This window comes from Elephantulus edwardii, unplaced genomic scaffold (genome assembly GCF_000299155.1).
Source record: "Elephantulus edwardii isolate Elephantulus edwardi_28Jun2011 unplaced genomic scaffold, EleEdw1.0 scaffold00122, whole genome shotgun sequence".
Classification (NCBI taxonomy): domain Eukaryota; kingdom Metazoa; phylum Chordata; class Mammalia; order Macroscelidea; family Macroscelididae; genus Elephantulus; species Elephantulus edwardii.
In genome coordinates this window covers 8,972,776-8,998,769 of record NW_006399872.1, presented here as the reverse complement: position 1 = coordinate 8,998,769, position 25,994 = coordinate 8,972,776, and the positions used below count along the sequence as shown (strand labels likewise).

At 39.5% G+C, this 25,994-nt stretch overlaps 1 protein-coding gene across 1 annotated transcript in view; it reads left to right on the top strand.

The window, feature by feature from the left end:
• The window catches only part of MANBA (mannosidase, beta A, lysosomal), a 226,129-nt gene that overhangs the window by 54,798 nt on the left and 145,337 nt on the right, over positions 1-25,994 (top strand). The window contains exons 6-7 of the mRNA XM_006893092.1: positions 17,312-17,487; positions 19,795-19,905. Of these exons, the coding sequence (XP_006893154.1) occupies positions 17,312-17,487; positions 19,795-19,905 (287 nt within the window). The remainder of the gene's footprint in view (positions 1-17,311; positions 17,488-19,794; positions 19,906-25,994) is intronic.

The window sequence follows — 25,994 nt, the reverse complement described above, 5'->3', positions numbered from 1 at the left end:
ATTCCATTGTGTGAATATACCACAGCTTCTCTATCCATTTGTTTGTTGATGGGCACTTAGGTTGTTTCCAACTCTTTGCTATTGTGAACAAAGCCGCAATAAACATGGGTGTACATATATCTGCTTGGATGTCATTTATGGTCTCTTCGGGGTATATTCCCAGTAGTGGAATTGCTGGGTCAAGTGGTATCTCTATTTGCAACTTTTTGAGAAAGCACTGTTGGTGGGAGTGTAAAATGGTGCAACCACTGTGCAAAGCGGTGGGGCCTTATATTTTACTGTTTTCAGTGAAGCTTTGACTTCTTTCTTGAGCACCATAGGCTCTTGATCATATGCCACTTCCTGAAATAGTTTTGTGTCTAGCTGATGCTGTGTATGTCCTCCTCCTCCTCCTCCTCCTTTTTCTTCTTCTTCCTCATCATCATCATCTTCTTCTTTTTGGTGCCAAAACCTGGGAACAAACCTCCATCTTCTTTTGATGCTTCCTACATGATTCAATATTTTGCCCATGGATTCTTTCACTATTGCTTGAGACTTGAATTTTTTTCATTTCCTTCAGCTTGAGAAATGAAGAGAATGCTCTTCTTTGTTAGTTTTTTAACTGTAGGCCTTTGCACCTTTTCTTGTAATACATTTCTTTGTCTTCTTGAGTTGCTCTCTGAAATCTGTTCAGCTTTATTATTTAATCATTTCAGTCTTTTGCTTTTGCTTCTGTCAGTTGAAGGACAAGTTTTAGAGTCTCATTTGACATTAATTTTGGTCTTTTAAAGGTTTCTGGCCTGTTTAATTCCCATTTTCTTTCTTCATTGGTAATGCCCTTGATACCATTCCACAGTGTCTTTGGTTTTTGGTCATTACTGTTCACTGCATCAAATCTATTCTTGAGATAGTTTTTGAATTCAGGTGGAATAAACTCAAGGCCATATTTTAGCTCTTGTGGACTTATTTCCATTTTCTTCAACTTCAGTTTGAACTTGTCTATGAGTTGTTGAATAATACTGCTTCTTTCTTTGGGTTCTGTGATTATGTAAGGATTGTTGTTAAATGCTATTGAGTTGCCTATGACTAATAGTGACCATGTGAACAAAAAAGCTGAACCTTGCACTATCCTGTTTTATCCTCACATTATTTGACATGCTTGAGCCCATTGTTACAGTCATTGTGTCCATCCATCCATCTTATGGAGGGCCTTTTTAATTTTCTTATCCTCTACCTTTATCAGCATGATGTCTTTTTTTCCAAGAACTGGCTCCTCTTGGCAACATGCTCAGTTTGTGACCTGAATTTTCAGAAACATCCTTCCCTTTAAGTAGCACTTTGGTTGCACTGTGTTCAAATCATATTTGCTTGCTCTTTTAGCAGCCCTTGCGATACTCAGTACTCTTCCAACATCCAGTACATAGGCTTTAATTCTTCTTCTGTCATCCTTATTCATTGTACAATTTTGAGATGCATAGAAAGCAACTGAAAATATCATGGCTTGGATCAGGCTCACCTTAGTTTTTAAACTGACATCCTTGCTCTTTAACAACAGAGTTAAGAGATGGCAATTCCTTGGTATGATTTCCATTAAAATCTCATTAGAATATACTTGAGTGACTTATCCTTGACCCTAAAATATTCTATTTAGGTTTTAAATAATTTAAATAAAAGTACCTTTGCTCCTTGGAGGCAAGGATTCTGGGGCTTCGCCTGACATACTTTGGACATGTTGTAAGGAGAGACAGGTCTTTAGAGAGGGACATCATGCTGGGTAGAGTAGAGGGACAGCGCAGGAGGAGAAGACCCTCTATGAGGTGGATTGATTCAGTGACTGGGGTAATCGGGATGGGTGTGTCAGAGGCAATGAGATTGGCACAGGATAGAGCAGGGTTTAGGGCTGTTGTACATAGGGTCGCTATGAGTCGCAAACGACTCGACGGCACATAACAACAACAACAACAATAACCTTTTTAAAAATAGTAGCTGTTTTAGGACACTTAAATTTTAAGTAACTCTTTAAGCAATTGAAAGTTGGTCCTGTATTGAGAAGGGAAACTTAGATGATTTTTACCTGGCATGAAACCTTAACATAGCTCTGCTGTCCTCTTGGCAGTAGCTGAGACTTAATTTATCTGCTGGGATAGTCGAGTCTAGGCTGGATTTTTGTTTTTTAGATATAGAGGGAGTGAATATGAGAAGATAGTTCATGGGATTGCAACTTCCAATTCCAAAGATTAGAATATTTGTGAGCAAATGTTGTATCTAAAATTGCAGGTATGTATGCCTCTTATTTAAAAAGGCAATGAGTCATCAGTTTGAGGCTGGTAGCCAGATAGTTTGGGAAGATGTGTGGAGCAGTTGGATTGACAAAGGGATGTTTTCTTGTTTTTGGTTGAGGCTTGGGTATGGACTGTTTGCTTGGTTTTTTGTTTGTTTCATTCACAATTGGGTGTGAGCTGATTGGATTTGGCCTCTCACTCAGGCCTGATTTTAATTGGTTTTATTAAAACATTCTTCTAACTGGTACAGCAGTGGTCTATCAAATTGCTGTAAAGAAGCAACTCATGGTTGCTGTGATGCTAAACACTGTGACACTGATGTGTCCAGTGCGCTAATGGTTACCCATGATGGTCAGTGTTTGGTGGAGGTCTCAAGTTGAAACAGCTTGCAAGTAGGAGTGGCATCCACTTCTGAAATTGCTTACCTCTGGAAAATCTCTGAACTTAGAGAAATGATGATAGTTATACAGTGAGGTTCAGGTCTTTCATTCATTGGGTCTCTATGAGTAGACTATGACTCAACAGCACTTAACAGCAACAACAACATGTGTAGGAGAACAGGAGCTCTGGTAGCTTAGTGGCAAAAAGCTGTGCTGCAATCCTGAGGCACACAGTCTGAGACGACCAGCTGCTTGGCAGGAGAAGGATGTGCAGTCTCCTCCTGTGTGATTAACTGTCTCTGAAAACCCACTGAAGGGTCAGCTGTAGTTCGGTTCTGACTTAATAGTATACAACAGCATGCATAAAAGAGAGATAGGGAGGGAGAGAGAGAGAGAGAGATTAATTAATTTATTTTTTTCCTCTATGGTTGGTGTTAGCTATAACTTCACTCGTGGTGTATAATACGACAAAATGCTTCCTAGTTCAGTGCCATACTGATTGGATGATAATTGCTTGTAGATTGTACTACTGTGATTTTAAGTTTTCCATTGGCTGATATTTTGGAAGTAGATTGGGAAGTGTTTGCTCTCAGTCCATCTTAGGCTGCAAGCTCTCTTGAGACTTGTCCAGAATCATAGGACCACTACTAACTGGTGACTGTGCTTGAGATTTAACCTGAGTCTGCTGCACAGAAAATGAGAATTCTAGCATTGAACCTTTAAGGCACTAAGATTTTATATATTTGTAATCTCATATGTATTGTTCAGCTTGAGCCCTAGAATTTATTAGGGAGAGATGATTGTCTAAATTTATGAGCTTTTCATAAGGTTATATGAATAAATTAAGGCAACATACAAAAACCAGCCCTGTGGCCTTCAATTTGATTCTGACTCACAGAAACCCTGTAGAACTAACTACTCATAGGGTTTCCAACACTGTTATCTTTACTACTGGAGCTCTGGTGGCATAGTCCATGATGAATTGTGCTAATAACCTGAAGGCTGTGTTCCCAGGTCCGAATCTACCAGCAGCTCTGTGGGAGAAAGATGGGCAGTCTCTTCGAGCTGCTATTTGCAGCCTCAGATACCCTATGAGTTGGCACCAGCTCAAAGGCAGTGAGAGAAAGGGGGAGAATCTGTACCGAAGCAGATTGCCATACCTTGCTCCTTTGGAGAGCTGGTAGGTTCAAACTGCTGTCCTTTCAATTTGCATCTAACCCTGTGTCATCTGAGTTCCTTCTCAGATTGTCAGTGTGTAATTAGTAGGTTTGATTCAACACTCTTGTTCCATTTTCTGATACCACAGTTAGGAAAAAAGAATTTCTTTTCTTCCACATATGAATCTTCTTTTATATCTCCTTGAGCTGAGGTAAGATAAGGAGTTTTGACTTATACCTGGGCTATTTCAACATTATTTAAGGTGCTATCATCTCCCATTCTAGCCTCCATACCTCAAAGCACCTCCTCTTTCATTTTAGCATTTGAGTGGGAGGAGTGAACGTATATAGCTATTGGTGTGCTATAGAGGCTTGTGTTGAAAGTCTTTGCTTACGATTTAATGCACTGATTAATGTATAATGGTGATTTGCCAATCTTGCACAGTGCCTTGTTCAGTAAATACCCATTCTTTTTCATTTTCCCCATGCATTCACTCTGAGTCAATTTTTCATTTATCTTTGAGCTATTTTACTCATAAAATAATACTACTGCACATGACAGGGAGCTCTGGTGGCTTAACGGTAAGGAATTGTGCTACCAGAGGCGTGTGGTTTGAATTCAACAGCTGCTCTGCTGGAGAAAGATGGACAATTTCCTTCCATGTGATTTACTTCCTCTGAGAATCCACTGGAGGGTCAGCTGTATATCGGTTCCAATTTGACTACATATGCCAGTAACTTTGTTAGATTATTTGAATAATCTTTTCCCTGTTTAGCTGATTTATTAAGTACTTTTTCATCTCCAGAGGTTTCTAACTTATCCTTGCTTTTGTGGATGGGTTGGGGAGTAGAGGGAAGATTTTAAGTCTGTTAACTTTGTTTTCATCAAGAATTGTCTTTTCTGAGCAGTCAAGGAGATCTCCAGGCTCGGTGAAAAGGGGGCAAAGCAGCTGCTGTAACTATGGATCCACCTTCCTGTCGATGCAAGCTGTTAGCTCCTGGAGAAGCAGCTGCTGGAGTCTGTCCTATACTTCTCATAGGAATTCAGGAAAATATATGGCATTTAAACATCCACATTCTAGAGCTTGACCCTCTCAGCTCCATGTCTTTACTATTTCTGCCAAAGCACAGACTACCGTTTCATGGCAGCTTTTTATCACCTGCTCAGAATGCAGGAAGGGAGCTGACAAAAGGCACGCTGTACGGAGTGTGGCAGGGTGACACTTAATCAAGGCAGCTAGCTTTCAATGGTCTTTACCTCCCAATGAGAGGAGGCATTTTTTTCATCTTACATAAGTGATCTTTCAATGATTACAGATCTGCCCCATGCTGATCTGAGCATTCCTGTCTCTGAACTTCCATTTCACTACTAATCCTAAACACTCCAGATGCTGCACCTTGGGGAGATATTTTATTTCTCATAAAGTAGATTATCAGCATTAGTAGCAACTTTTTTTTTTTTAATTTGGCTGTACTGATAACACCTGTCAGGGTTTACAAACAAGAAATAAACTTCAGTTGACAGAAATGCTCATGTACTTGTTCTCATATCCTCAACAGGTGGTTTAGTTGTTTTTAGTTGCTGTCAAGTTGCCTCCAACTTACGATGACCTCATGCACAATGAATGCTGCCGAGTCCCGTGCCATCTTCACGATCTGTGATACATTTAAGCTTGTTATTCTGGTCCCTCTGTCATTCCATCTCATTGAGGTCTTCATTGGACCCCTAGGAAATCTGGGTTACAATAGTTTAAGTTACACAGATGGTATTTCCACAAATAGAGGAACTGTGGTACCGTATAATTATACAGTGAGTAGTGGGTCAGGCATACTGTCTGTATTGATAGATTTCAGTTTGATCCACATCATGGGTCACACATACTGCTTATGTTTATAGATTTCAGTTTTGTGTCTCATCTCCCCCCGCCCCACCACTGCCTCCACCTCAGTAAATCAGTTATTGTAAACTGATGCTCTGTCATAGCAACCTTATGTGTGTCAAAGTGGAACTGTGCTCTATAAAGATTTTAGTGGTTTATTTTTTGGAAGGAGGTTCAAACCCACCTACATATGCCTCCAGAGTCCTGGCTGTCTATATCCAAAAATTTAGCCATTGAAACCTCCATGAAACACACGTTTACTCTGATATGCATGAAAGTTCCATGAGTCTAAATCATCTCATTGGCAACTGGTTTTTATTTTTTTTTAAAATAAAATTTTATTTTAATTGTGATTTTAATGAAAGTTTACAGGGAAGATGGATTTTCATTCATCCCGGCTGAAAGTAAGGAGTACTAGAAAAATGTCTATTTGTGTTTTACTAATTTATGCAAAAGCATTTGACTGTGTGGTTCATAACAAGTTTTGGCTGACATTGAGAAGGATGGGAATCCTGGAGTGCTTAATTGTGCTCATGGGGAACCTACACTTGGACCAGGAGGCTGTTGTGCGAACAGAGAGGGGGAATACTGCATGGCTTAAAAGTGAGAAGGGGGTGTGTTAGAGTTGTATTCTCTCTCCATTTCTATTCAGTCTGTATGCTGAACAAATTATCCGAGAAGCTGGACTCTATGAGAAGGAATGTGGCATCAGGATAGGAGGGAGACTTATCAGTGTTATGCAGATGACACTACTTTGCTTGCTGAAAGTAAAGAGGACTTAAAGCACTTACGGAACATCTAGGAATGCAGCCTTTGGTATGGCTTGATTCTCAATGTCAAGGAAACAAAGATTTTTTACCATTGGACCAACAGGCCATGATGAATGGAGAAGAGATTGAAATTATCAACAGCTTCATGTTGCTGGCATTTACAATTAACATCCTTGGTACCAGCAGTTAGGAAATAAGGAGACACATTTCCACTGGGAAAATTTGCAGTTAGGGGCCTCTCCAAATTATTGAGGAGTAATGATGTCAGTTTGAGGACCATAATTTTTCCAGTCACTTGCTGTGCATCTGAGGGCGGACAGTGAATAAGGATGACAGAAAAAAAAAATTGACGCTTTTGAGCTGTGGTGTTAGAGAATAGCACTGAACATCCCATGGACAGCCAAAAGAACAAACAGATCTGTCCTGGAGAGGATGCATCTAGAGTACTCTTTGGAGGCAAGAATGATGAGGCTTCACTTCACATACTTCAGGCATATTGCTAGGAGGAACTAGTCCTTGGAGAGGGACATGATGCTGGGAAGGATGGAGGGCCGGAAAAGGAGAGGAAGACCATCAACCAGATGAATTGACACGGTGACTGTCACAATGGGCTCTTGTGTGTCTGGAAGTGTGAGGATGGCGCAAGATAGAACAGGGTTTAGATCTTTTGTTCATAGGGCCGCTATGAGTCATACTTCACTGATAGCACCTAACAACAACAAGAGTAACAACATTGTTGCACGTTTACCTCTCTTCCCTCCCTTTGCCCTCTCGAAGGTCACTTTTTCTTTTAATATTCATTCATTGTTGCACAATTACCTCCCTCCCTCCCCCAAATCCTCTTTGCAGTGATATACCTCTTATTCTGGGCTGTTATTATAAATATAATACCCAATCATATATTCCTCTTAAATATTTCTTTCCTTCATCTTTTCCCATGCAATGGTCATTTGTCTGTCCACTCTTACCCTATTCTCTTTCCATGTCAGACCTACTTTATTCAAGTGGTGCCATGCAATATTTGACCTTTTGTGACTGAGATATTTCACCCAGCATGATGTCCTCCAGGGTCCCTTATATTGTGTAATGTTTTATGAGTTCATTGTTTTTCAGTGTTGTCTTGTATTCCATAGTGTGAATATACATAATTTTTTTGGCAACTGGCATTTAATATGAATGTACTGACCATATCTGTTGTAATTGGACACCTCAGGAGAGGGAGACTCTGGATTAGATAGATTGACACAGTAACTGGGATAACGGGGATAGGTGTTTCAGAAGCATTGAGACTGGCTCAGCATAGGGCAGGCTTCAGAGTTATTGTACATAGCGTTGCTATAAGTTGTAGGCAACTTGATGGCACATACCAACCACCACTACCACCACCACCACCACTGCTGCCGCCACCACCACCACCACCATTGGAACTGGGGTTTTTAAAAAAATATTTTTGAATGAATAAATGTCTGCATATGTTAATGCAAGCTATTTACCAAATTCTGGTATATTTTGGTTTGGTTTTGAAAAGAAGTCTTACCATATCAACTCTGCAAAAGCCTAAGGACTCAGTGACTGGAGCACATTTTAAGCCCTGCCCTCTTCTGGGTTGCCTGTTCCAAAAACTCAAACTCATTTTGTAGAATCAATTTGCTTGCTTGTAACTGACCCTCTATTGGTTTTCCAGACTAAATGAACTGCATGGGGAAGATTGTTCTTTCTCCCTCAGAGTTGCAAGTCCCTGCAGAGTAAGCTACCAGAGCGAGTTGCCTGTTGGATAGAGTTTATGTGGAACTCTCATAGTCAGCCCTGCATGGGGACAGGACATTAGCTAAGACATCACTGAGGCTTTCGGTGAGAGAATGCCTCAAGTTGTGGGGAAGGGCAGCCCAACCCTGTCTCCATTCTGTTTTGATAAAAGGCTCCTGCCCAGTTTGAACTCAAGGTACTAAGTCAGGTGAGGAGAAGATACAAACCGTAGTTTATAATTGGGAATGGTGATTCTGAGGGATTTGACTATCTACTGTTCCTGTTCCATCTTTCTTGCCTCAGCATTTTGTCAGTTTTAAAAATTGTCTTATAGTCTACTTCAGGAGCCAGGAATGACAGGTGTTGTCTAGGAAAGGAAACTTGTTAATGCTCGGAGATATATGACAGGAAGCTATATTATAAAACGGGTTCCAATTTGTAAGAGCAAATTCTCTTAACTAGAAATAGGACTAAACTTTTTCTTTAATTAGCAGGTGAAAAGAATTAGCTAAGTAATTTGAGAAAATTATGATGATTCCATATTTTACATATATGATATGAACCTACATGATATAATCCTCAATGATTATGAGAAAGGAAGAAATATACATGTTTGTTGTTAAGGCGCCTTTGATTTGGTTTTGACTCATAGTGACCCATGTACAATAGAACAAAGCATGCTTGGTCCTGCTCCAGACTCAGACTCATTGCTGTGTCTGAGCCCATTGTTAGAACCACTTGTCAATCCACTTCATCGAGAATGTTCCTTTTAGTGCCGACCTACTGCTTTGCCAAGCATGATGTCTTTCTCAAGGGACTGAGCCTTCCTGATAACATGTCCAAAGCATATGATACAGTCTCACTCTCCTTGCTTCTGAGGAACATTCTGGCTGCACTGCTTTCAAGACAGGTTGGTTTGTTTTCCTTTCAAAAACCTAAATAAACAAATCTCGCCCCAAAAGTCCCCATAACAACCAAACCCCAAACCCACGGCCATTGAGTCAGCTCTTGCTCATGGTGATCTTCCATCAGGTTTTCGAGGCTTTGACTCTTTAAGGGGAGAAAGCTGCTCATCTTTGAAAGACCCAGTGGACTTGAAACACTAACCTTTTGACTAGCAGCACAACATTTAAGGCAGTGTGCCACCAATCTGTGGTGTATTCAGTATTCTTCCTCAATCTCTGAATGCAAAGGCATAATTTTTTTTTAATTTATTGGTTTGCTTACAAAGTATTATAAAAAAAATTTTACAAAGTTTTATATAGAGTTTTACACTGTTCTTCATTCTTATTGTGTTTCATATAATCATTCTCATGCATTATGTTTTATAAAATTAATTACCTTTGGAACTTGCCATCGTTACCCTGTCTTTTTGCCCGGATCCTTCCCATTTCCTTCCCCCCTCCCTCCACCTACCAGACTGTGTAACCCTGTGGTTTTGCCCCTACCCATTCCCCCCTGCCCCCTCCTTGAGTTCCATACATGTTTTACTAGTTATTCTTCTATTTTTATGATAATGGCCTTATGCAGTATTTGTCTTTATGAGATTGTGTGAGTTCACTCAGCATAATGCTCTCCAGCCTCTCCCAAGTTACTTAGTATTTTTCAAAATCGTTGGTCCTGAGTGCTGCATAGCATTCCATTGTGTGACTGTATCACAATTTCTCAATCAATTTTGTTGTGGTTAGACATTTGGGCTATTTCCATGTTCTTGTGATGATGAATAACACTGCTGTGAACATTGGTGTACAAATCTCCATTTGTGCCTCACTTCTAATTTCTTTGGGTTATAGTCCTAGTAGTGGGTCATATGATGTTTCTATGTTCAACTTTTTGAGGAAACACAAAACTGTCTTCCAGAGTGCTTGAGCCATTTTTACAATCCCACTAATAGTGTATGAGAATTCCCACCTCCCCCTACTAAACTTTGGCATATTTTTTTTGATTGTTCTTTCTTTCATTATCTAGTTTTTGCGTGCACTGAAAATACCATGACTCAGTGCCAAGTGTGAAGTGACGTCTCTGCTCTTGAACAATTTCAAGAGGTCCTTGGCAGCAGATTTGTCCAACGCAATACATTCTTTGGTTTCTTTACTACCGCTTCCATGGATGTTGTTACCAAGTAAAATTATAAAAGCTTTACTTTTACATTTACTTTATTATTTTTTTTTTTTTACTTTTAGAAGGGCACAGGGCGTAAGTGTCGTGGTACAATGTATCTGGTAGACACTGTAGGCTTATAAATCTGCATATTGCTGGAGGGTCTAATGTGGGTTGGTTCCAAATTGACAGTAAACAATAAGAACAACAGTTCTCCCCCCCTCCCCCCCCACTTAGTGGCAAACAACGGTGTTAAATCTCATGAGCTCCAGAGGAGTGCTGGCATACTTGAGCACTTGCCTTGTGAGAAACTGGTTTTTTTTGCAGTGACCTTTAGAGCTTATACTATTTGTTTCTCTGCCAGAGATAATTACAGACAGCTGATTCTGCTGTGGAAGAGAAAATGACAGGAAGGAGCAAAAGAGCCTGTCTGACCCTAGTGATTATGGGGTGGAAGGACGTGCTCAGAGGGTGTGTTGTTGTTATTAGGTGCTGTTGAATATGACTTATAGGACCCTATAAACAAAAATGGAACCCTGTCCTATTCTGTGCCATCCTCATTCTCTCTGACACACTACAGACCATAGCTGGAGTCACTGTGTCGATCCATCTGGGTGAGGATCTTCCTCTCCTTTGCCATCCCTCCACCTTTCCAATCATAAGGTTTGTCTCCAAGGAATATACTCTTTCTAGCAACATGCCTGGAGTGTGAGAGATGAAGCTTTGTCATCATTGCCTTCAAGGAGCACTCTGGATGCACTTATCCAACTCATATATTTGTTCTTTTGAATACTTAGTACTCTTCTACAACTCTACAACTCAAAGCCAACAATTTTTTTTTTGGTCATCCTTATTCATTACTCAGCTCTCAGATGCATAGCAAGTGATTGAAAAAAAGACAAAGGCCTGAATCAGGCTCACCTTAGTCTTGAAACTGACACCATTACTCCTCAATAATTTGAGAGGTCCCTGACTGCAGAGTTTCCAAGTGCTATATGTCTCTTGATCTCCTGACTGCTGGTACCAATGGTGTTGATTGTATCCAAGTAAGATGAAACTGTTGACAGTTTCAGTCTTCTTCAATTATATGTCAAATGGTGAGAATTTTTCTTTTCTTGACATTAAAATGTAATTCATATTGAAGGTTGCATTCTTTGAACTTCTGCAACAAGCATTTCAAGTTCTCCTTACTTTTAGCAAGCAAAGTTGTATCATATGCATAATGTAGGTTATTGTTGAGTCTTTTTCCAATTGTGATAGATACCATATCCTTCTTCATAGAGTCCAACTTCTCGACTAATTTTATCAGTATATGATAATAATTTGCTAAGAGACAGCACTAATATACTTAGGTGCAAAATAGATTCAGTTCTTCCTTTTGTTGTTATGTGCCATTGAGTTGACTAAAACTCATAGCGACTCTGTGCACAATAGCTCTGAAGCCAATCTTACTATTTCTTACAGACCTCCCCTCAGTTTTCCAGATACTATGTCTTTCCATCTCATCCGGGGTCTTCCTCTCCTGTGCTGTCCCTCCACCCTTCCATGGTTCATCTCCTACTAAAGAAGCATTTTAAGATAGAGTTGGAAAGAATGGAAAGGCTATTTTGTGAGATTGGGATTTATTTTTTATTATATATATTTAAAGAAAGACTGGGATGGCCTTCAGCTCGGAATATTCTGGAGTTGTTTTTAAGTGCTGTCATATCAACTCTTTTACATAGCTACCTTATGAACAGCAGAACCTGCCCTATCCTGCACCCTCTTGAAAATCTCCATCGTGGTCAGCAAACTAAAAAAAAGTCTTTGTTTCAGGCTTTTAGGACCATGTGACTTCTGTTGGAACAACTCAACTCTGCTGTTGTAGTACAAACAAAACCAATATATAAATGAATGTATGTGACTTTATTCTAATCACTCATTCATGTGTCTGTTAAGTCAGAATCTACTTGTATTGAGTATGTAAAGCTTTAAAGAAGGAGATTGACCATCTTTCTTCCATGGTGCTGCTTGATGGTGAATTTGAACTGCCAGAGAAGCATGGCCTGAGGGTTAGCAGTGCAACTTCATATGGACTATGCTGCTAAAACTTTGTTTCAATAAGACTTTCTTTACTTAACAGGAGGTGAGCTAACTTGGTCCTAGACCACAGTTTACCACCCTGTGGTCTAGAGAGGATCAAACCCTTGTCAGCTAACTTCTAATTCAAAACAGATGCTTAACTGTATAATAATACTCTTGCCTTCTCAGACCCAGTACTTTGTCCTACTAAGAAAATAATGAGTATAATTAAGGCATGATTTGGAGCTATTATTTAGGTGAAAGGCTAAGTGTATATAGTATCTGAATCCCAGTTGTCACTTATTGGCTGTGTGACCTTGGGCAAATAATTTTAATTCTCAGCGTTCTCATCTGTAAAATGAAAAGTACTAGTGGAAGCTTAAATAGTAAATGTCAATTGTGTAAAATAATGCCTTTCTCATAGTAAGTCCTCAGTAGATGTTGGCTATTATTTTTTTTTAAAAATAAGCAGTGGCAAAGAGGGGAAGAATGAATGTGATAAGGAGAATGAGAGTCAGCAGCCACATAGCTGTCAAAATCTGAAGCTCACTAGAATGTGTGTTTCTGTTTAAAAGACAACAAAAATGCTGTCAAGGGAGAACTGAGAGTCTAAGTATAAACTTGGTAACTTAAAAAAAGAAATGGTTGTGTTTGACATATTTTACTGTATCTTAAAACCCCAGAGATGATGGGGAGAGAAACTGAAAAATTGGCTGAATCAGAGGAAACCTAATTTGGGCCTCATTGACTAGTTCGTGTCTTAGTTACATAATTCTGCTTTAAGAGTACTATCACAAGTGGATGGCTTTCACTGACAGAAATTTATTTTCTCAAAGTTTAGGAGGCTGCAAGGTCAATTTCAGAGGGCCATCTTGAGGGGAACGCCTTATTTCTCTGTTGGCTCTGGGGGATGATCCTTGTCTCCTTTCAACATCTCCTGGTCTAACATTCCTTACATCTGATGCACCTGTATTGAGATGGTTCCTGGGGCAGGAACCTGGGTCTCAAGAATGCAATGTACTTCTGGCTTTTTTAAAATTATTATTGATTTGCACATAATCATTTATGTACATAGTGTTTTGTATAGGTAATTTGTGTTTTATATCATTATACATATACATCATATCTTAATTTTATATAATTATCACTGTTCTATGCTTATTATCACCCCATCTTTTCATGCCCAAATGGAACCTTTCCCACTTCTTTATCTCCCCTCTCTACCCACTAACCTCTCTTATCCCAAAGATTTTCCCTCCTCTTCTACTTATTCTGCTCCCCTTCTCTCCTCTGCCTTCTGAACATTTATACATGTCTTGCTTATCCTATTTTCACAATAATGGTCTTCTGGGATCTTTTTCCTTAGTGACTGAGATATTTCATTCAGTAAAATGCTCTCTAGTGTCTCCTAAGTGATACAGTATTTTACAGTATCGTTGCTCCTCACTGCTGCATGAGATACCCCCTCACTCCAGTAGCAGTAACAAATTTCAACAAAACAGCAAACAATAAATGTTGGTGAGGATGCAGAGAGTTTATAGATGCAGAACTCTCAGCACTGCTGTGAGATTGTAAAACAGTACAAGCCCTGTGGAAGGCAGTTTGGCGTTTCCTCAAAAAGCAGAACATAGAAATCTCATATGACCCTCATATTTCACTGCTAGGAATATTTCCGAAGGAAATCAGAATTGAGATACAAATGGACATTTGTACACTCATGTTCATGGCAGCATTTTTCACAACTACAAGAAAATTGAAGCAACCCAAGTGCTTGTCAATGAATGAATGGATTGAGAAATTATGGTGCATGCATACAATGGCTCTTCTTTCTTGGTGGTAAGAAGACTCCATTTCTCTCTGTTCCCTTCTGTCTTCTTTTCTTCTTAAAAGAGAAAAGATGTTGTAGTCATATCCTAGGTGAATTCTCTTTACATCAGAGCAGGCTATGATAAGATTAAAGGTGTTGCTTCTCACCTTTATCTTTTTAAACTGATTAGTTTATCAAATCATGGGAGGCCATTACATAACTAACATATTATATGCCATTACATAAAACCCAAAAAACAACCCATCTGAGAATCATAGTTCAGCCACGTAAACGTATTTTTTGGGAGACAATTCAATCCATAATACCTTTTGCTTCTCAGAATGAATCTCAGGCCTGGGATTAATTTTACTTCAGTGGGCATCAAATTCAGCTTTATTTTTGACTGATGTGAATTGTTGACACCTAAGGTGATGACAAGAGATACTCTGATCATTTTTCCAACTGGCCTAATATCTTTCTGCCTTACTAAGAAATGCTATGGGTAAAGACTTTTCTACATCTACCTTTTGCAGTAAAGCTGCCTCGATGAAACTTTCCCTCTTTGTAGAAGAGTTCCTAAAATATTTCTTAACTGATAACCTTCTCCTCTTTCTTCTCCAATAAGAAAACAACAACAACAGCAACACCTTAATGCCACTCAATCACTCTGATTCATATCCACACCCTTTCTGGATTCCGATAACTAGAAATATTTAGGGGAGGAGACAGTTAATTTGTCTCCTTTAGAATGGCTGGTGGATTCAAATTACAGTTTGCCTTCCTATACATTACTGACTGTGCTACCAGGGCTCCTTTTAAAAAAGAACTTCCTAAATTGTAGCATTGATGAAGAGTATTGAATATATTGTGGACTGCCAAAGAACAAACAAATATGCATCTAAGGTGCTCTTTAGAGGCAAGAATGGTGAAACTTCATCTCCCAGACTTTGGACATCTTGTCATGAGTCTAGTGCTTATCTTGCTGGAAAAAGCTGAGGGCCAGAAAAACTCTCAAGGAGATGGACTAACAGTGATTGCAGCAGTGGCCTTGAGCATGACAGAGATTGTGAGAATGGTGCAGGCTAAGGCCAGGTTTCCATCTGTTGTTTGTAGGTCACTATGTGTTGTGTTTGAAGGCCCTTAACAACAGCCTTTAATGTTTTGCCACAGTCTTACAAACTGAAGTGCATCTGGCCCAGTCGTTCTCCTTCGTTTCTGTGTTAGTAAAGAATGAACCTTTCCTGGTGGCTCTGTTCCTCTTCACCTCTAGTCTAGTTGGGAACTTAATCCTTCATTTTTCCATGAGGAGCTCTGGTGGCTGGGTCCTAAAGGACTCGCACTGCCAACGCAAAAGGCTCACCTTTCTGGAATTAGTTAGAAATACACTTTTGAATTCATCCGCAGCCAAGGGACCAAGGTGGACATTCCCTTCCCATGCAAGTTATAGCCTCAGAAACCCAACTGAGGGTCAGCTCTGGGTTGGTTCTGATTGCATGGCAAAGAGAGAGAGAAAGAACTTAAGCACAATGGTTTTTCTGCCTTATTCTTGCCCAACATCTACCTCAGCACATTCTTTTACTTAAAACAAAGCAAACAAAAACTAAATACAAATTCATCTTGGAGACATTAAATACAGCAACCTCCTCCTGTGCTATTAACTGCCTCTGAAAACCTGCTGGAGGGTCAGCTATGGGTTGGTTTTGACTCTGCGGTACACAACAAAAATATGAATTCAGGGCAAGATGGAGCAATATCTACCTGATAGAATAATTTCCTCCTACTTTCTAACTTCATTCTTACGTACGTTTCATCCCTCCTCACAGCTAGCTTATATTTTTGCTCCTGCCACCCTCCTCCTTGGACTTTCTCTTTTTGTTCACTACGTTTCTTTACCTACTATCCATTCCCAGATTTTCCATGTGGCACTTTCCATCCCTCTGTGCATACATAGAAATTTGGTGTCTCTGTTTCTTTTATTTGCATCTTGATCTATTTTTGTGATGACTTTGCTAGTGACTTTTATAAAATGCAAATTTGATGATGTTACTCTCTTTGCTGGGTCTCAATTGTTTTCAAGTAAAGTTACCAAATTCTGGGTTCTTGTTGTTGACTGCCTTCGAGTCGAGCATGACTCATAGCAACCCTATGAACAAAAGGACCGAAGCCCCTCTACAACTACTGACATTTATTTCATAGAGTTTCTGGAGGCATGTTATTTACGAAGTGGATGCCACTCCTGCTTCCAAATCAGTCATGGTTTGTTATTGTTTTATGTGCCATTAAGTCGCCTGTGTTGTATAGCGACCCTATGTACAATAGCTCTGAACCCTTCTCTGTCCTGAGCCAGTCTCACTGACTCCTACACACCAACCCCCATCGCCCCAGTTACTGTATCAATCCGTGTCTTCTGGGGTCTCCCTCTCCTGTGCTGTCCGTCCACTCTTCTGAGCATCATGTCCTTCTACAAGGATTGATCTCTCCTCACCACGTGCCCAAAGTAAGTGAGCAGAGCTTCAGAATCCTAGCCTCCAAGGAGAGACTTGGTTTCACCCTCTCTAAGACAGACCTATTTGTTTTCTTGGCAGTCCATGGTATGTTCAAGACTCTTCACATCATAAAAGACCCAGGAAGGCAGGGGTCTTGTTTATCCTGGTCACTAATTTCTGTCACTTAGCAAATCACATGACACACAAACTTTTTGGTAAATATTTTTTAGATAAATCATGTACATTTTAAAACAAATTTTATATGTATATGCACTTTACATTGTGATTCATTCCAATGTATACATTTATACTATATAACATGACTTAAAAACATGTATTATTTTTACTTTATATAAAGGAATAAGTGTAAGTGTATCTTAGAAGATTTATGTTATCTTTTTATCTATCATTTATTTTTTTGTTTGTAGTATCTGTATAGTCCTAACATTTCTAGAGTGGATGTAGTTTTGGTGAATGTTTAGGGTGAAGGATTGAACTCTGATGATGAAAAGAAAATATCCATTGAATCTTTTTTCATGGCAGCCTTTGTGGACCTCTCACTGGCTTAGAATTTGCTTTGGTCTTATCATCAGTGCCTCCTGAGGAGTGCAAGGGGAATACTTAACATACTTTATAGATAAATTCTTTTTCTTTTTGCTTTAGATAACAGTACCCAGAGGTGGACCCTTGAAATAGAGTCTTCTTTCGATGTTGTCAGCTCACAGCCAATATGTGCTCAAGTGATTGTATCCATTCCTAAATTGCAAATTCAGCACATACGCAGCGTTGACCTCATCCCTGGGCAAAGTCTGGTTAAACTGCTTATCAACATAAACAAGGTAAAGGATACTACTTCCTGAGGAGGACATGTTGAAAAGCAATACTTGTTTAAAAGGGATTGTTAGAAAGTAAGGACTAACTATCCACCGGTCCAACCTACTGCTGATCAGTTGATTCCAGCTTATGGTAATTGTCCCTCAAGTTTCTGCAGCTGGTAATAGTTATGGGCGGAGACTGCCCATCTTTTTCTTGTGGAGTAGCCACTAGCAGCCAAACATGAAGAACTTAAAAAACTTGAAGAACCTGAGTTGTAATTATGTGCTGTCAAGTGGGAAGTGACTCATAGCTGACCTTCTGGTGGGTTTTTAGGGGCAGTAAATTGCACAGGAGGAGACGGCCCATTTTTTTTCTGTGGAGCAGCTGGTGGATTCAAATCCTGTGCCTTTGGGTTGGCAGTGCAATTCCCTGAAAAAAGCAGAACTCCCTGTGACCTGAAGGCTGTATAGGGTCGCTATGAGTTGCAAGAGATTCGACGGCACATAACAACATAACAACAACAAAAATTTTCTTCTCTATTTTTAACTTCTCATATATTTTGTGTGCATAAGTGCTAAGAATTTATTTATCCAAGCTTTAAAGATTAGAGATGTGAAGAATGTCATTAAACTGGCATTCTTTCTCATTAGGAAGTCAACTGTGTTGTATTTTATTTTTTCTACAATGTTTTAAGTATTTTTTAAAAAAAATTTAAAATTTTATTATTTTTGTGTGTGTACCATCAAACTGGATCTGACTGGTACAGAAGGAGATAGCCCTTCCTTCTCCAGCAGAAACTTCTGGTGGATTTGAACCATGTATCTCTAGGACTGCAGTGCAGCTTCTTGCCACTAGGCCACCAGAGCTCCCTCAGTATTTATAGTATTCTTTATCACTTAAACTATCTTAAATAAGGAAAAGACATGCTAAGCAATACTTTTAAATAGTAGTGCTCCAATTTTGGTGCTTTTCAGTTGTTTTTAATATTAGTGCTTATTCTATGTCTAGAACTCTGATTCTAAACTCATGATCTCTCATGGATAGAGGTGAACTGCATTTAACTTTTTCTTTTTGATAAACCATAGCTTTGAACAGAAATGACAGGGGCATCTCAACATTTAGTAACTATTCAGAATGTTAAACAACTTCTAGTGGTGCCTTGAAAGAAAAGCCAACCTCAAAGTTAAAAATTTTCCATGTTAAAAATGCATTATGCTGAGTGAAATATCTCAGTCACAAAAGGACAAATACTGTACGGTGCCACTGTTGTAGAATGAGGCTGACATCAGGGTTGGGGTAAGACTGAGAAAAACCTGGATAAATTATGTATACTGCATTGAAGCCGATGAGGGAGAGAACAGTTTAAAAGCAGTATATTTTAGGGCATTATGATTACCATTAGAGTTCAGAATGAGGTTTGCAGAGTGGAGTATACTTAGGGTGGGGGTGGGGGTGTGCAGGGGATTGTATACCAATGAAGAAGTTTTTCTTTTGTTTTTCAAGGAGAAGAGTGAACTGGGGGTAGGGGTGGTGTGGGTGGGGAGCAAAGTGTAACAATGAACGAATGGAAATCCAAAATCTCTGTAAATGTTCATTGAAATTAATAAAAAAAAAAAGAATAAAAGGAAGCTCAGAGTGGTAAGTGTAGGAGCTATTACTTTTTGAACATTCATCTTATTTCTTTCTTTTACCCTTTGGTATAGTAATCTATACCAAATTTCTAGCATGTTGTTTTTGTTATGTGCTGTCGAGTCGAGTTGCCTGTGACTCTTAGTGACCCTATGTACAACAGTCCTTACCCCTTGCCAATCTCATTGTCCCTGACACACCCTATCCCCATTATCCCAGTGATTCAATCAATTCATTTCATTGAGAGTCTTCCTCTCCTGTGCTGTCCCTCCACCCTCCCAAGCATTATGTCCCTCTTCAAGCACAGGTCCCTCCTTGCAACATGTCCCAAATATGTCAGATGAAGCTTCAGAATCCTTGCCTCCAAGGAGAGCCTGGCTTAACCTTCTCCAGGATGAACCTGTTTGTTCTCCTAGCAGTCCATGTATATTATATTCAATACTCTTCTCCAACACCACAGCTCAAAGGCATCAATGCTCCTACTATCATCCCTAGTCATTGTCCAGCTCTCTGATGCATAGTGAGTAATATTGATCTTTAAGTATTATTGGAATGGTTTGTCTTATTATGAGTAGGTATTTTAGAACCCAGAATTTCTAAACCTGCTTACTTAAGAAATTGACATAAGCCTCTGAATCCTTATACTGTATTTTTTCTAAACATATGTCACCAATTACTTAGAATGACTTATTTATTAACAGAATGCTTCTGTAGCAACTTGGTGGCCTCATGGACATGGAAATCAGACTGGGTACAACATGACTGTTCTTTTTAAACTGGATAAAGGCTTGACTATTAAAAACTCAGCTATGGTAAGTGAATTACCTTAAGATCTTTTTTAAACATTACATTTATTATTATAATAGCAATATTGACATTTATAGACTATTTGTAGAAGAAAACTCTTATAACTTAATCCATTTTCACAAATATAGTCCGAACTATTGTACGCATTCATTAGCTTGTGTGTTTGTGTCATGTGGAGATATATATATAGACATATATAAAACATTTTTTATTTTAATTTTGATTTTAACAAAAAATCACAAAAAAGTTGCATTTTCATTCATTCATTATTGTACAATTTCTTCCCTCCCCCCTTTTTCCCCTCCCCCAGTTCACTTCCTTTTTAAAAATATTATTCATTGTTGCACAATTTCTTCCCTTCCACCCCTTTCTCTCCCCCTCCTCCAGTCCTCTACAATGTACCTTTTTTTACTGTTGTCTTACATGCAATGCCTAATCATATATTCCTTTTAAACAGTTCTCTCCCTCATCTGTTTCAATACAGTTCATTTTTTATCCACTCTTTTCCTATTTTCCTCCCAACCCCCATGTCAGTCCTGCTTCATAACAGTTTTGTACTGCAGTATTTGTCCTTTAGAGACTGAGACATTTCACTCAGCATAGTGTCCTCCAGGGCCACCCATGTTGTGTAATGTTTTACAAGTTCATTATTTTTCAGTGCTGCATATTTTCCATTGTGTGACTATACCATAGTTTTTCTATCCATTTGTTTGTTGATGGGCACTTGGTTGTTTCCATATCTTTGCTATTGTGAATAACACAGCAGTAAACATGGGTGTGCATACATTTGTTTGGATGGCGGTTCTGGTTTCTTTATATTCCCTGCAGTGCAATTGCTGGGTCAAATGGTAGTTCTATTTCCAACTTTTAGAGAAAGCGCCAAACCTCCTTCATAGTGGTTACATCATTTTACACTCCCACCAGCAATGAATAAATGTTCTAATCTCTCCACAACCTTTCTAGCATTTGTTTTTGGGTGTGGATTTATATTTTTTAATGTAATCCTAACTACCATAAGAAGGAAGCTGAGTTAGTTACTCAAGCCTTACTTTGCTTTTTTTCTTTTAACTTATAATCATTGATTGACTTCTTCAGATTTGCTTACTCATTTAAAGAGTCAGGAGCTCATCAAGGATTTGCATTTAGTTATTATGTTTCATTAATCTCTTACAGTCTTTAACTCACAGGTTACTTTTGAGTAACTTTGTTTTATAACATCGACTTTGTACAGTCCAGGTATAGTCTCTGTAGTGTCTTGCACTACTAACCAAAATGCTGAGCATCTCTGGCAGTTTGAATCCACTAGCATCTCCATAGGAGGTAAATTGGACGGTTTCTTCCTGTTGTGATGTATGTCCTGGAAACTCTTTGGTGGTAGAACTGATGAGAGGTCAGTGAATCTGAACTTGTTTGATGTTTTCCTCGTGTTCCTCTCTGTCTCTCTCTTGCTGTCATTTGTCCTTCTCTGTCATTCTACACTGTTAAGTGAGTTCCCCATTGGTTTGCGATGCTGTAAATTGTAACAGAGGAGCAGGGAGACTGTCCATCTCTCTTCCTTGGAGCTAATGGTGGATTTGAACAGCCAGTTATGTGAAGCCTTTGGATTAACAACTCACTATTGGCTACACCACAAGAGCACCCTCTTTTTCTCCATAACTAATTCTAACTTATTGCCATCAAGTCAGAACTGACTCATAGTTGACTATATCATGAGTTTTCAGAGACTGTAAATCACACAGGGGAGATTATCCATCTTTCTCCCACTTTCTGTCTGTAGAAGAAACAGTTTTCTACTGAAATGTCCTGGTTTCTTTAAGAAGCCTTGTTTGCTTTCAGACCACCACTGTATGAATAACAAGTGATGCCTACATACACTTTTAGAAGCTGTGGCTGAGTTTAGTTGGCTCTCTAGTCTCTCTCAAGTTATGTAGATTTTTTTCAAAATCATTGCTTCTGTGTTCTGTGTAGTATTCCATTGTGTGAATGTACCACAATTTCTCAATCCCTTTGATTGTGGTTGGACATTTGAGCTATTTCCATGTTCTTGTAATGATAAGTAATGCTACTATTAACATTGATGTACAAATATCATTTGTGTCTCAGTTCTAAGTTCCTTGGGGTATATTCCTAGTAGTGGACTAACTGGGTTATACGGACTGCATAAGACGATTGTTGTAAAAATAGACAGATAACTAATAAAACTTGTATGGAGGCTCAGGGGGGAAAGGGTGGGGACAGAGGGGTGAGGGCAAGCAGCGGGGGGTTCATGGGGTTGTATAATTTTGTGGGTGGAGGGAGGAGGAAAAGGAAATGGGAAAGACTTGATGGGGACCAGAAAAGACAGGGTAATGGTGGGCATAGTTTAATGGTGATTAATTTTATAAAACACAGTGATGATAATTGTATGAAATACAGTGTGAATGAAGGAAAGTGTGAAACACAATGTATATGAAATTTTGTATGCAAACCAATGTTGTTGTTGTTGTTAAGTGCTGTTGAGTCGCAGGCGACTCATAGCAACCCAGTGAAGGAGAGTCCTTGACACTTGGGTGCCTTTCATCCTCTCTCCAGGTTCATAGGGTTTCCAGAGGCAAGCTATTATGGAAGTGGATGCCACTCCTCCTTCCAAGCTTGTTTTCATCGGGTAGCTCCACCCCACTTTCTGTTCGCATTGGGTAACCAGGCATTAATGCATTTGACACATCAGTGTCACAGTGTTCAGCCTCACAGTAACCACAAGTGACCGCTGTACGGCCACTTGCAAACCAATATAAAAGGGAAAAAAAAATCTAACCCTTGGCTGACCACAGTGGCTACGAAGTGAGGTGGTTTTCTTTTAGTACATCAACAAACACTACCTGTATTTCCACTCTGCACCAATGCTGACTGACTGCCACTTGGTTCTGTCCCAGCTACTCTTTCTGAGATATGTGGGAAGTCCTTCGTGATGACCTGCCAGGACCCACCATCTATGACAAGTGACTCCAGGAGCTACTCAAGCAGAAATGCTAGGGAAATGGGGAAAACCCTGCCTTCCCAGGAAGTCACTGAGCTTAGGCACAGAGGTGAGAGGGTGTTTGAGCTATCTTGCTATGGAGTTGATTACAACTCATCACAACACTATATTGTTGATAGGTGCCATCGAGTATAACTCATAGCAATGCTATGAACAACAGACCTGAACCCTGTCCTTTCCCATGTCATCTTCATCGTCTCTGACACATTTGAGTCCATTGCTGCTGTCACTGTGTCAGTCCATGTTGTTGAGAGAGTCTTCCTCTTTTTCACTCATCTTTCCACCTTTCCAAGCATGAAGACTCTTTTCAAGGAATAGCAACTAGCCCAAAGTATGAGAGATAAAGCATCACGATCTTTGCCTCTAAGGATCATTCTGTCTGCACTTTTTCCAAGACTTATCTGTTTGTTCTTTTGGCAGTCCATGTGATATTCAGTATTCCTCTTCAACACCACATCTCAAAGGCACCAGTTCTTCTATTATCCTTATTCATTATCCAGCTCTCAGATGCATAGCAAGTGATTGAAAAAATCATGGCCTAAATCAGGCACCCTTTAGTCTTCAGACAGATATTGCTTTTATGTATTTTGGCGAGATCCCTGACAGCAGACCTGTCCAGTGCAATACATCTCCTGATCTCCTGATGCTTGGTATTAAGGGTGTTGTTGATTCAAGCACGGTGAAATCATTGACAACTTCAGTACTTTCTCTATTTATCATGACATTGCTTATTGGCTCAGTGGTGAGGATTTTCATTTTTTTGTTGGTTTTTTTTTTAAAAACTTAATCGAGATTTTTATGAAAGTTTATAGAGAACTTGGATTTCATTCATTCATTGTTGCACATTTTCCTTTCTACCCATCCCTCTAGTTCACTTTTCTCTTTGAAAAAAACTTTTCATTGTTGCAAAATTTCCTCCGCCCCAACTCCAGTCCACTTTGCTATGCTGCTCTTATTCTGCACTCTTGTGATGCAAATAATACCTAATCATATATTCCTTTTATTACCTCGCATATATTCCTTTTTAACAGTTCTTTCCCTCATCTGCTTCAATGTAGTGTACATTATCCCCTCTTCGTTTCTGCCCAACTCCCATGTCAGTCGTGTTTTATAATATCAACATTATGCAGTATTTGTCCTTTTGTGACCGAGATATTTCACTCATCATAATATCCTCCAGGATTACCCATTTTGTATATTTTATGAGTTCCTTGTTTTTCAATGCTGCATAATATTTCATTGTGTGAATATACCACAGCTTCTCTATTCGTTTGATTTTTGTTTTCTTTATTTTGACATGCAATCCATGTTGAAGCCTATAGTCCTTGATCTTTTGCAGCAAGCTTTTCAAATCCTCCTCACTTTTAACAAGCAAAGCTGTGTCAACTGCATAACTGATGAGTCTTCCTTTGGTCCTGATGCCATGTTGTTTCATAGGTTTCCCTTGCTGTACTTTGAGACTGCTCACCATTCTCTCACATGTATGGTGATTTTGAACTAGTGACCTTTCAGTTAATGGTGCAGAAACTAAACCAAACAAACTGATTGCCTTTGAGTCTATTCCAACTTGTGTCAACTTTACAGCAGGTTTCCTGAGCTGTAAACGTTAATGGGAATATATTGTCTCATCTCGCTCCAGTGAAGCAGCTGGACTGGCGACCATTCAGCGCAACATGTAAGGCTCTAAGATACCAGAGTTTCTTGTGAATTTCATGGAAAACAAAGCTTGCAATGAGTCTTAGATTTAGCTCCTGAATTTACCAGGTATTTACTAAGTATTATCATGTACAGCATGAGATGATGTGCTAAGGATATAGTGATAAACAGAAGAGACACTGTCTTTGTCCAAATCGAAATTGTCCAGTACAACTAACACTCACGTATATTGGGACTGTGCCTTTGCTTTGTGTGGTGTGGATATGCATGCATTTCTTTTAATACTAAACTAGAACAAGACTCTCTTGCTTTTGAGTGGATTTCCAGTGCTAGTGAACCTACAGGACAATGTAGAACTGCCCCATAGGGCTTCACAGACTGTCATCTTTATGAAAGCAGACTCCCACATCTTCCCTTCACAGGGTGGGCTAGCAGTTTAAAACTGATGACCTCTCAGTTAGCAACCAAGTGTATAATTACTGTGCCACCAGGGCACTTTTGGGTTAAGACTTTTCTGTTTAGCAAGACGAAGGATCAAAGAAAGAAAGGAAGACCCTTAACTAGATGGATTGACACCATGACAAGGAGCTTGAGCATCTTAGGAATTGGGAGGATGGTGCAGGAGAGAGCAAGACTCAGGTCTACTGTTCATAGGGCTGCTATAAGTCATACTTACCTCGATGTGGTACCTAACCATAACAGCCCATCTTTAATTCTGGTGTGGCCTAGTGGCAAGATTGGAAGCAGGAGTGGCATCCAATTCCTAAACAACATGTCTCTGGAAACTCAATGAACTTTGAGAAATGATAGTTATAGAAAGGCTTCAGGCCTTTTGTTCATAGGGTCACTGTGCATCATGCTTGACTTAATGGCAATCAGCAACAATAATAACAGTGGCAAGAAGCTGCATTGCATGCCAAAGGCATGTGGTTTGAATCCACCAGCTGCTGTGAGGGAGAAAGATGGGCAGTCTCATTCTGTGTGATTAACTGCCTCTGAAAACCCACCAGAGGGTCAGCTATGGCTTGGTCTGACTTTACGGTACACAATAACAGCATTTAATTACAACTGCCGTAGTGCTAGAAAAGAAATACTAATCATAATGAGGAGCTCTGGTGGACTAGCTGTAAGGAGTTGAGCTGCCAACCCAAAGGCATGTGGTTCATATCTACCAGGTACTCTTCTGGAGAAAGATGGGCAATCTCCTCCTTTGCAATAGAAAACCCAGTGGCAAGCAACAAATGCTAGTGAGGCTGTGGAGAAACTGGAACTCTTATTCACTGTTGGTGGGAGTGTAAAATGGTGCAACCACTGTGGGAGGCGGTATGGTGTTTTCTCAAAAAGTTGGAAATAGGGGTGGGCAGGGAGAAAAGTGCAACAATGAATGAATGGAAATCCAAAACCTCTGTAAATGTCTATTAA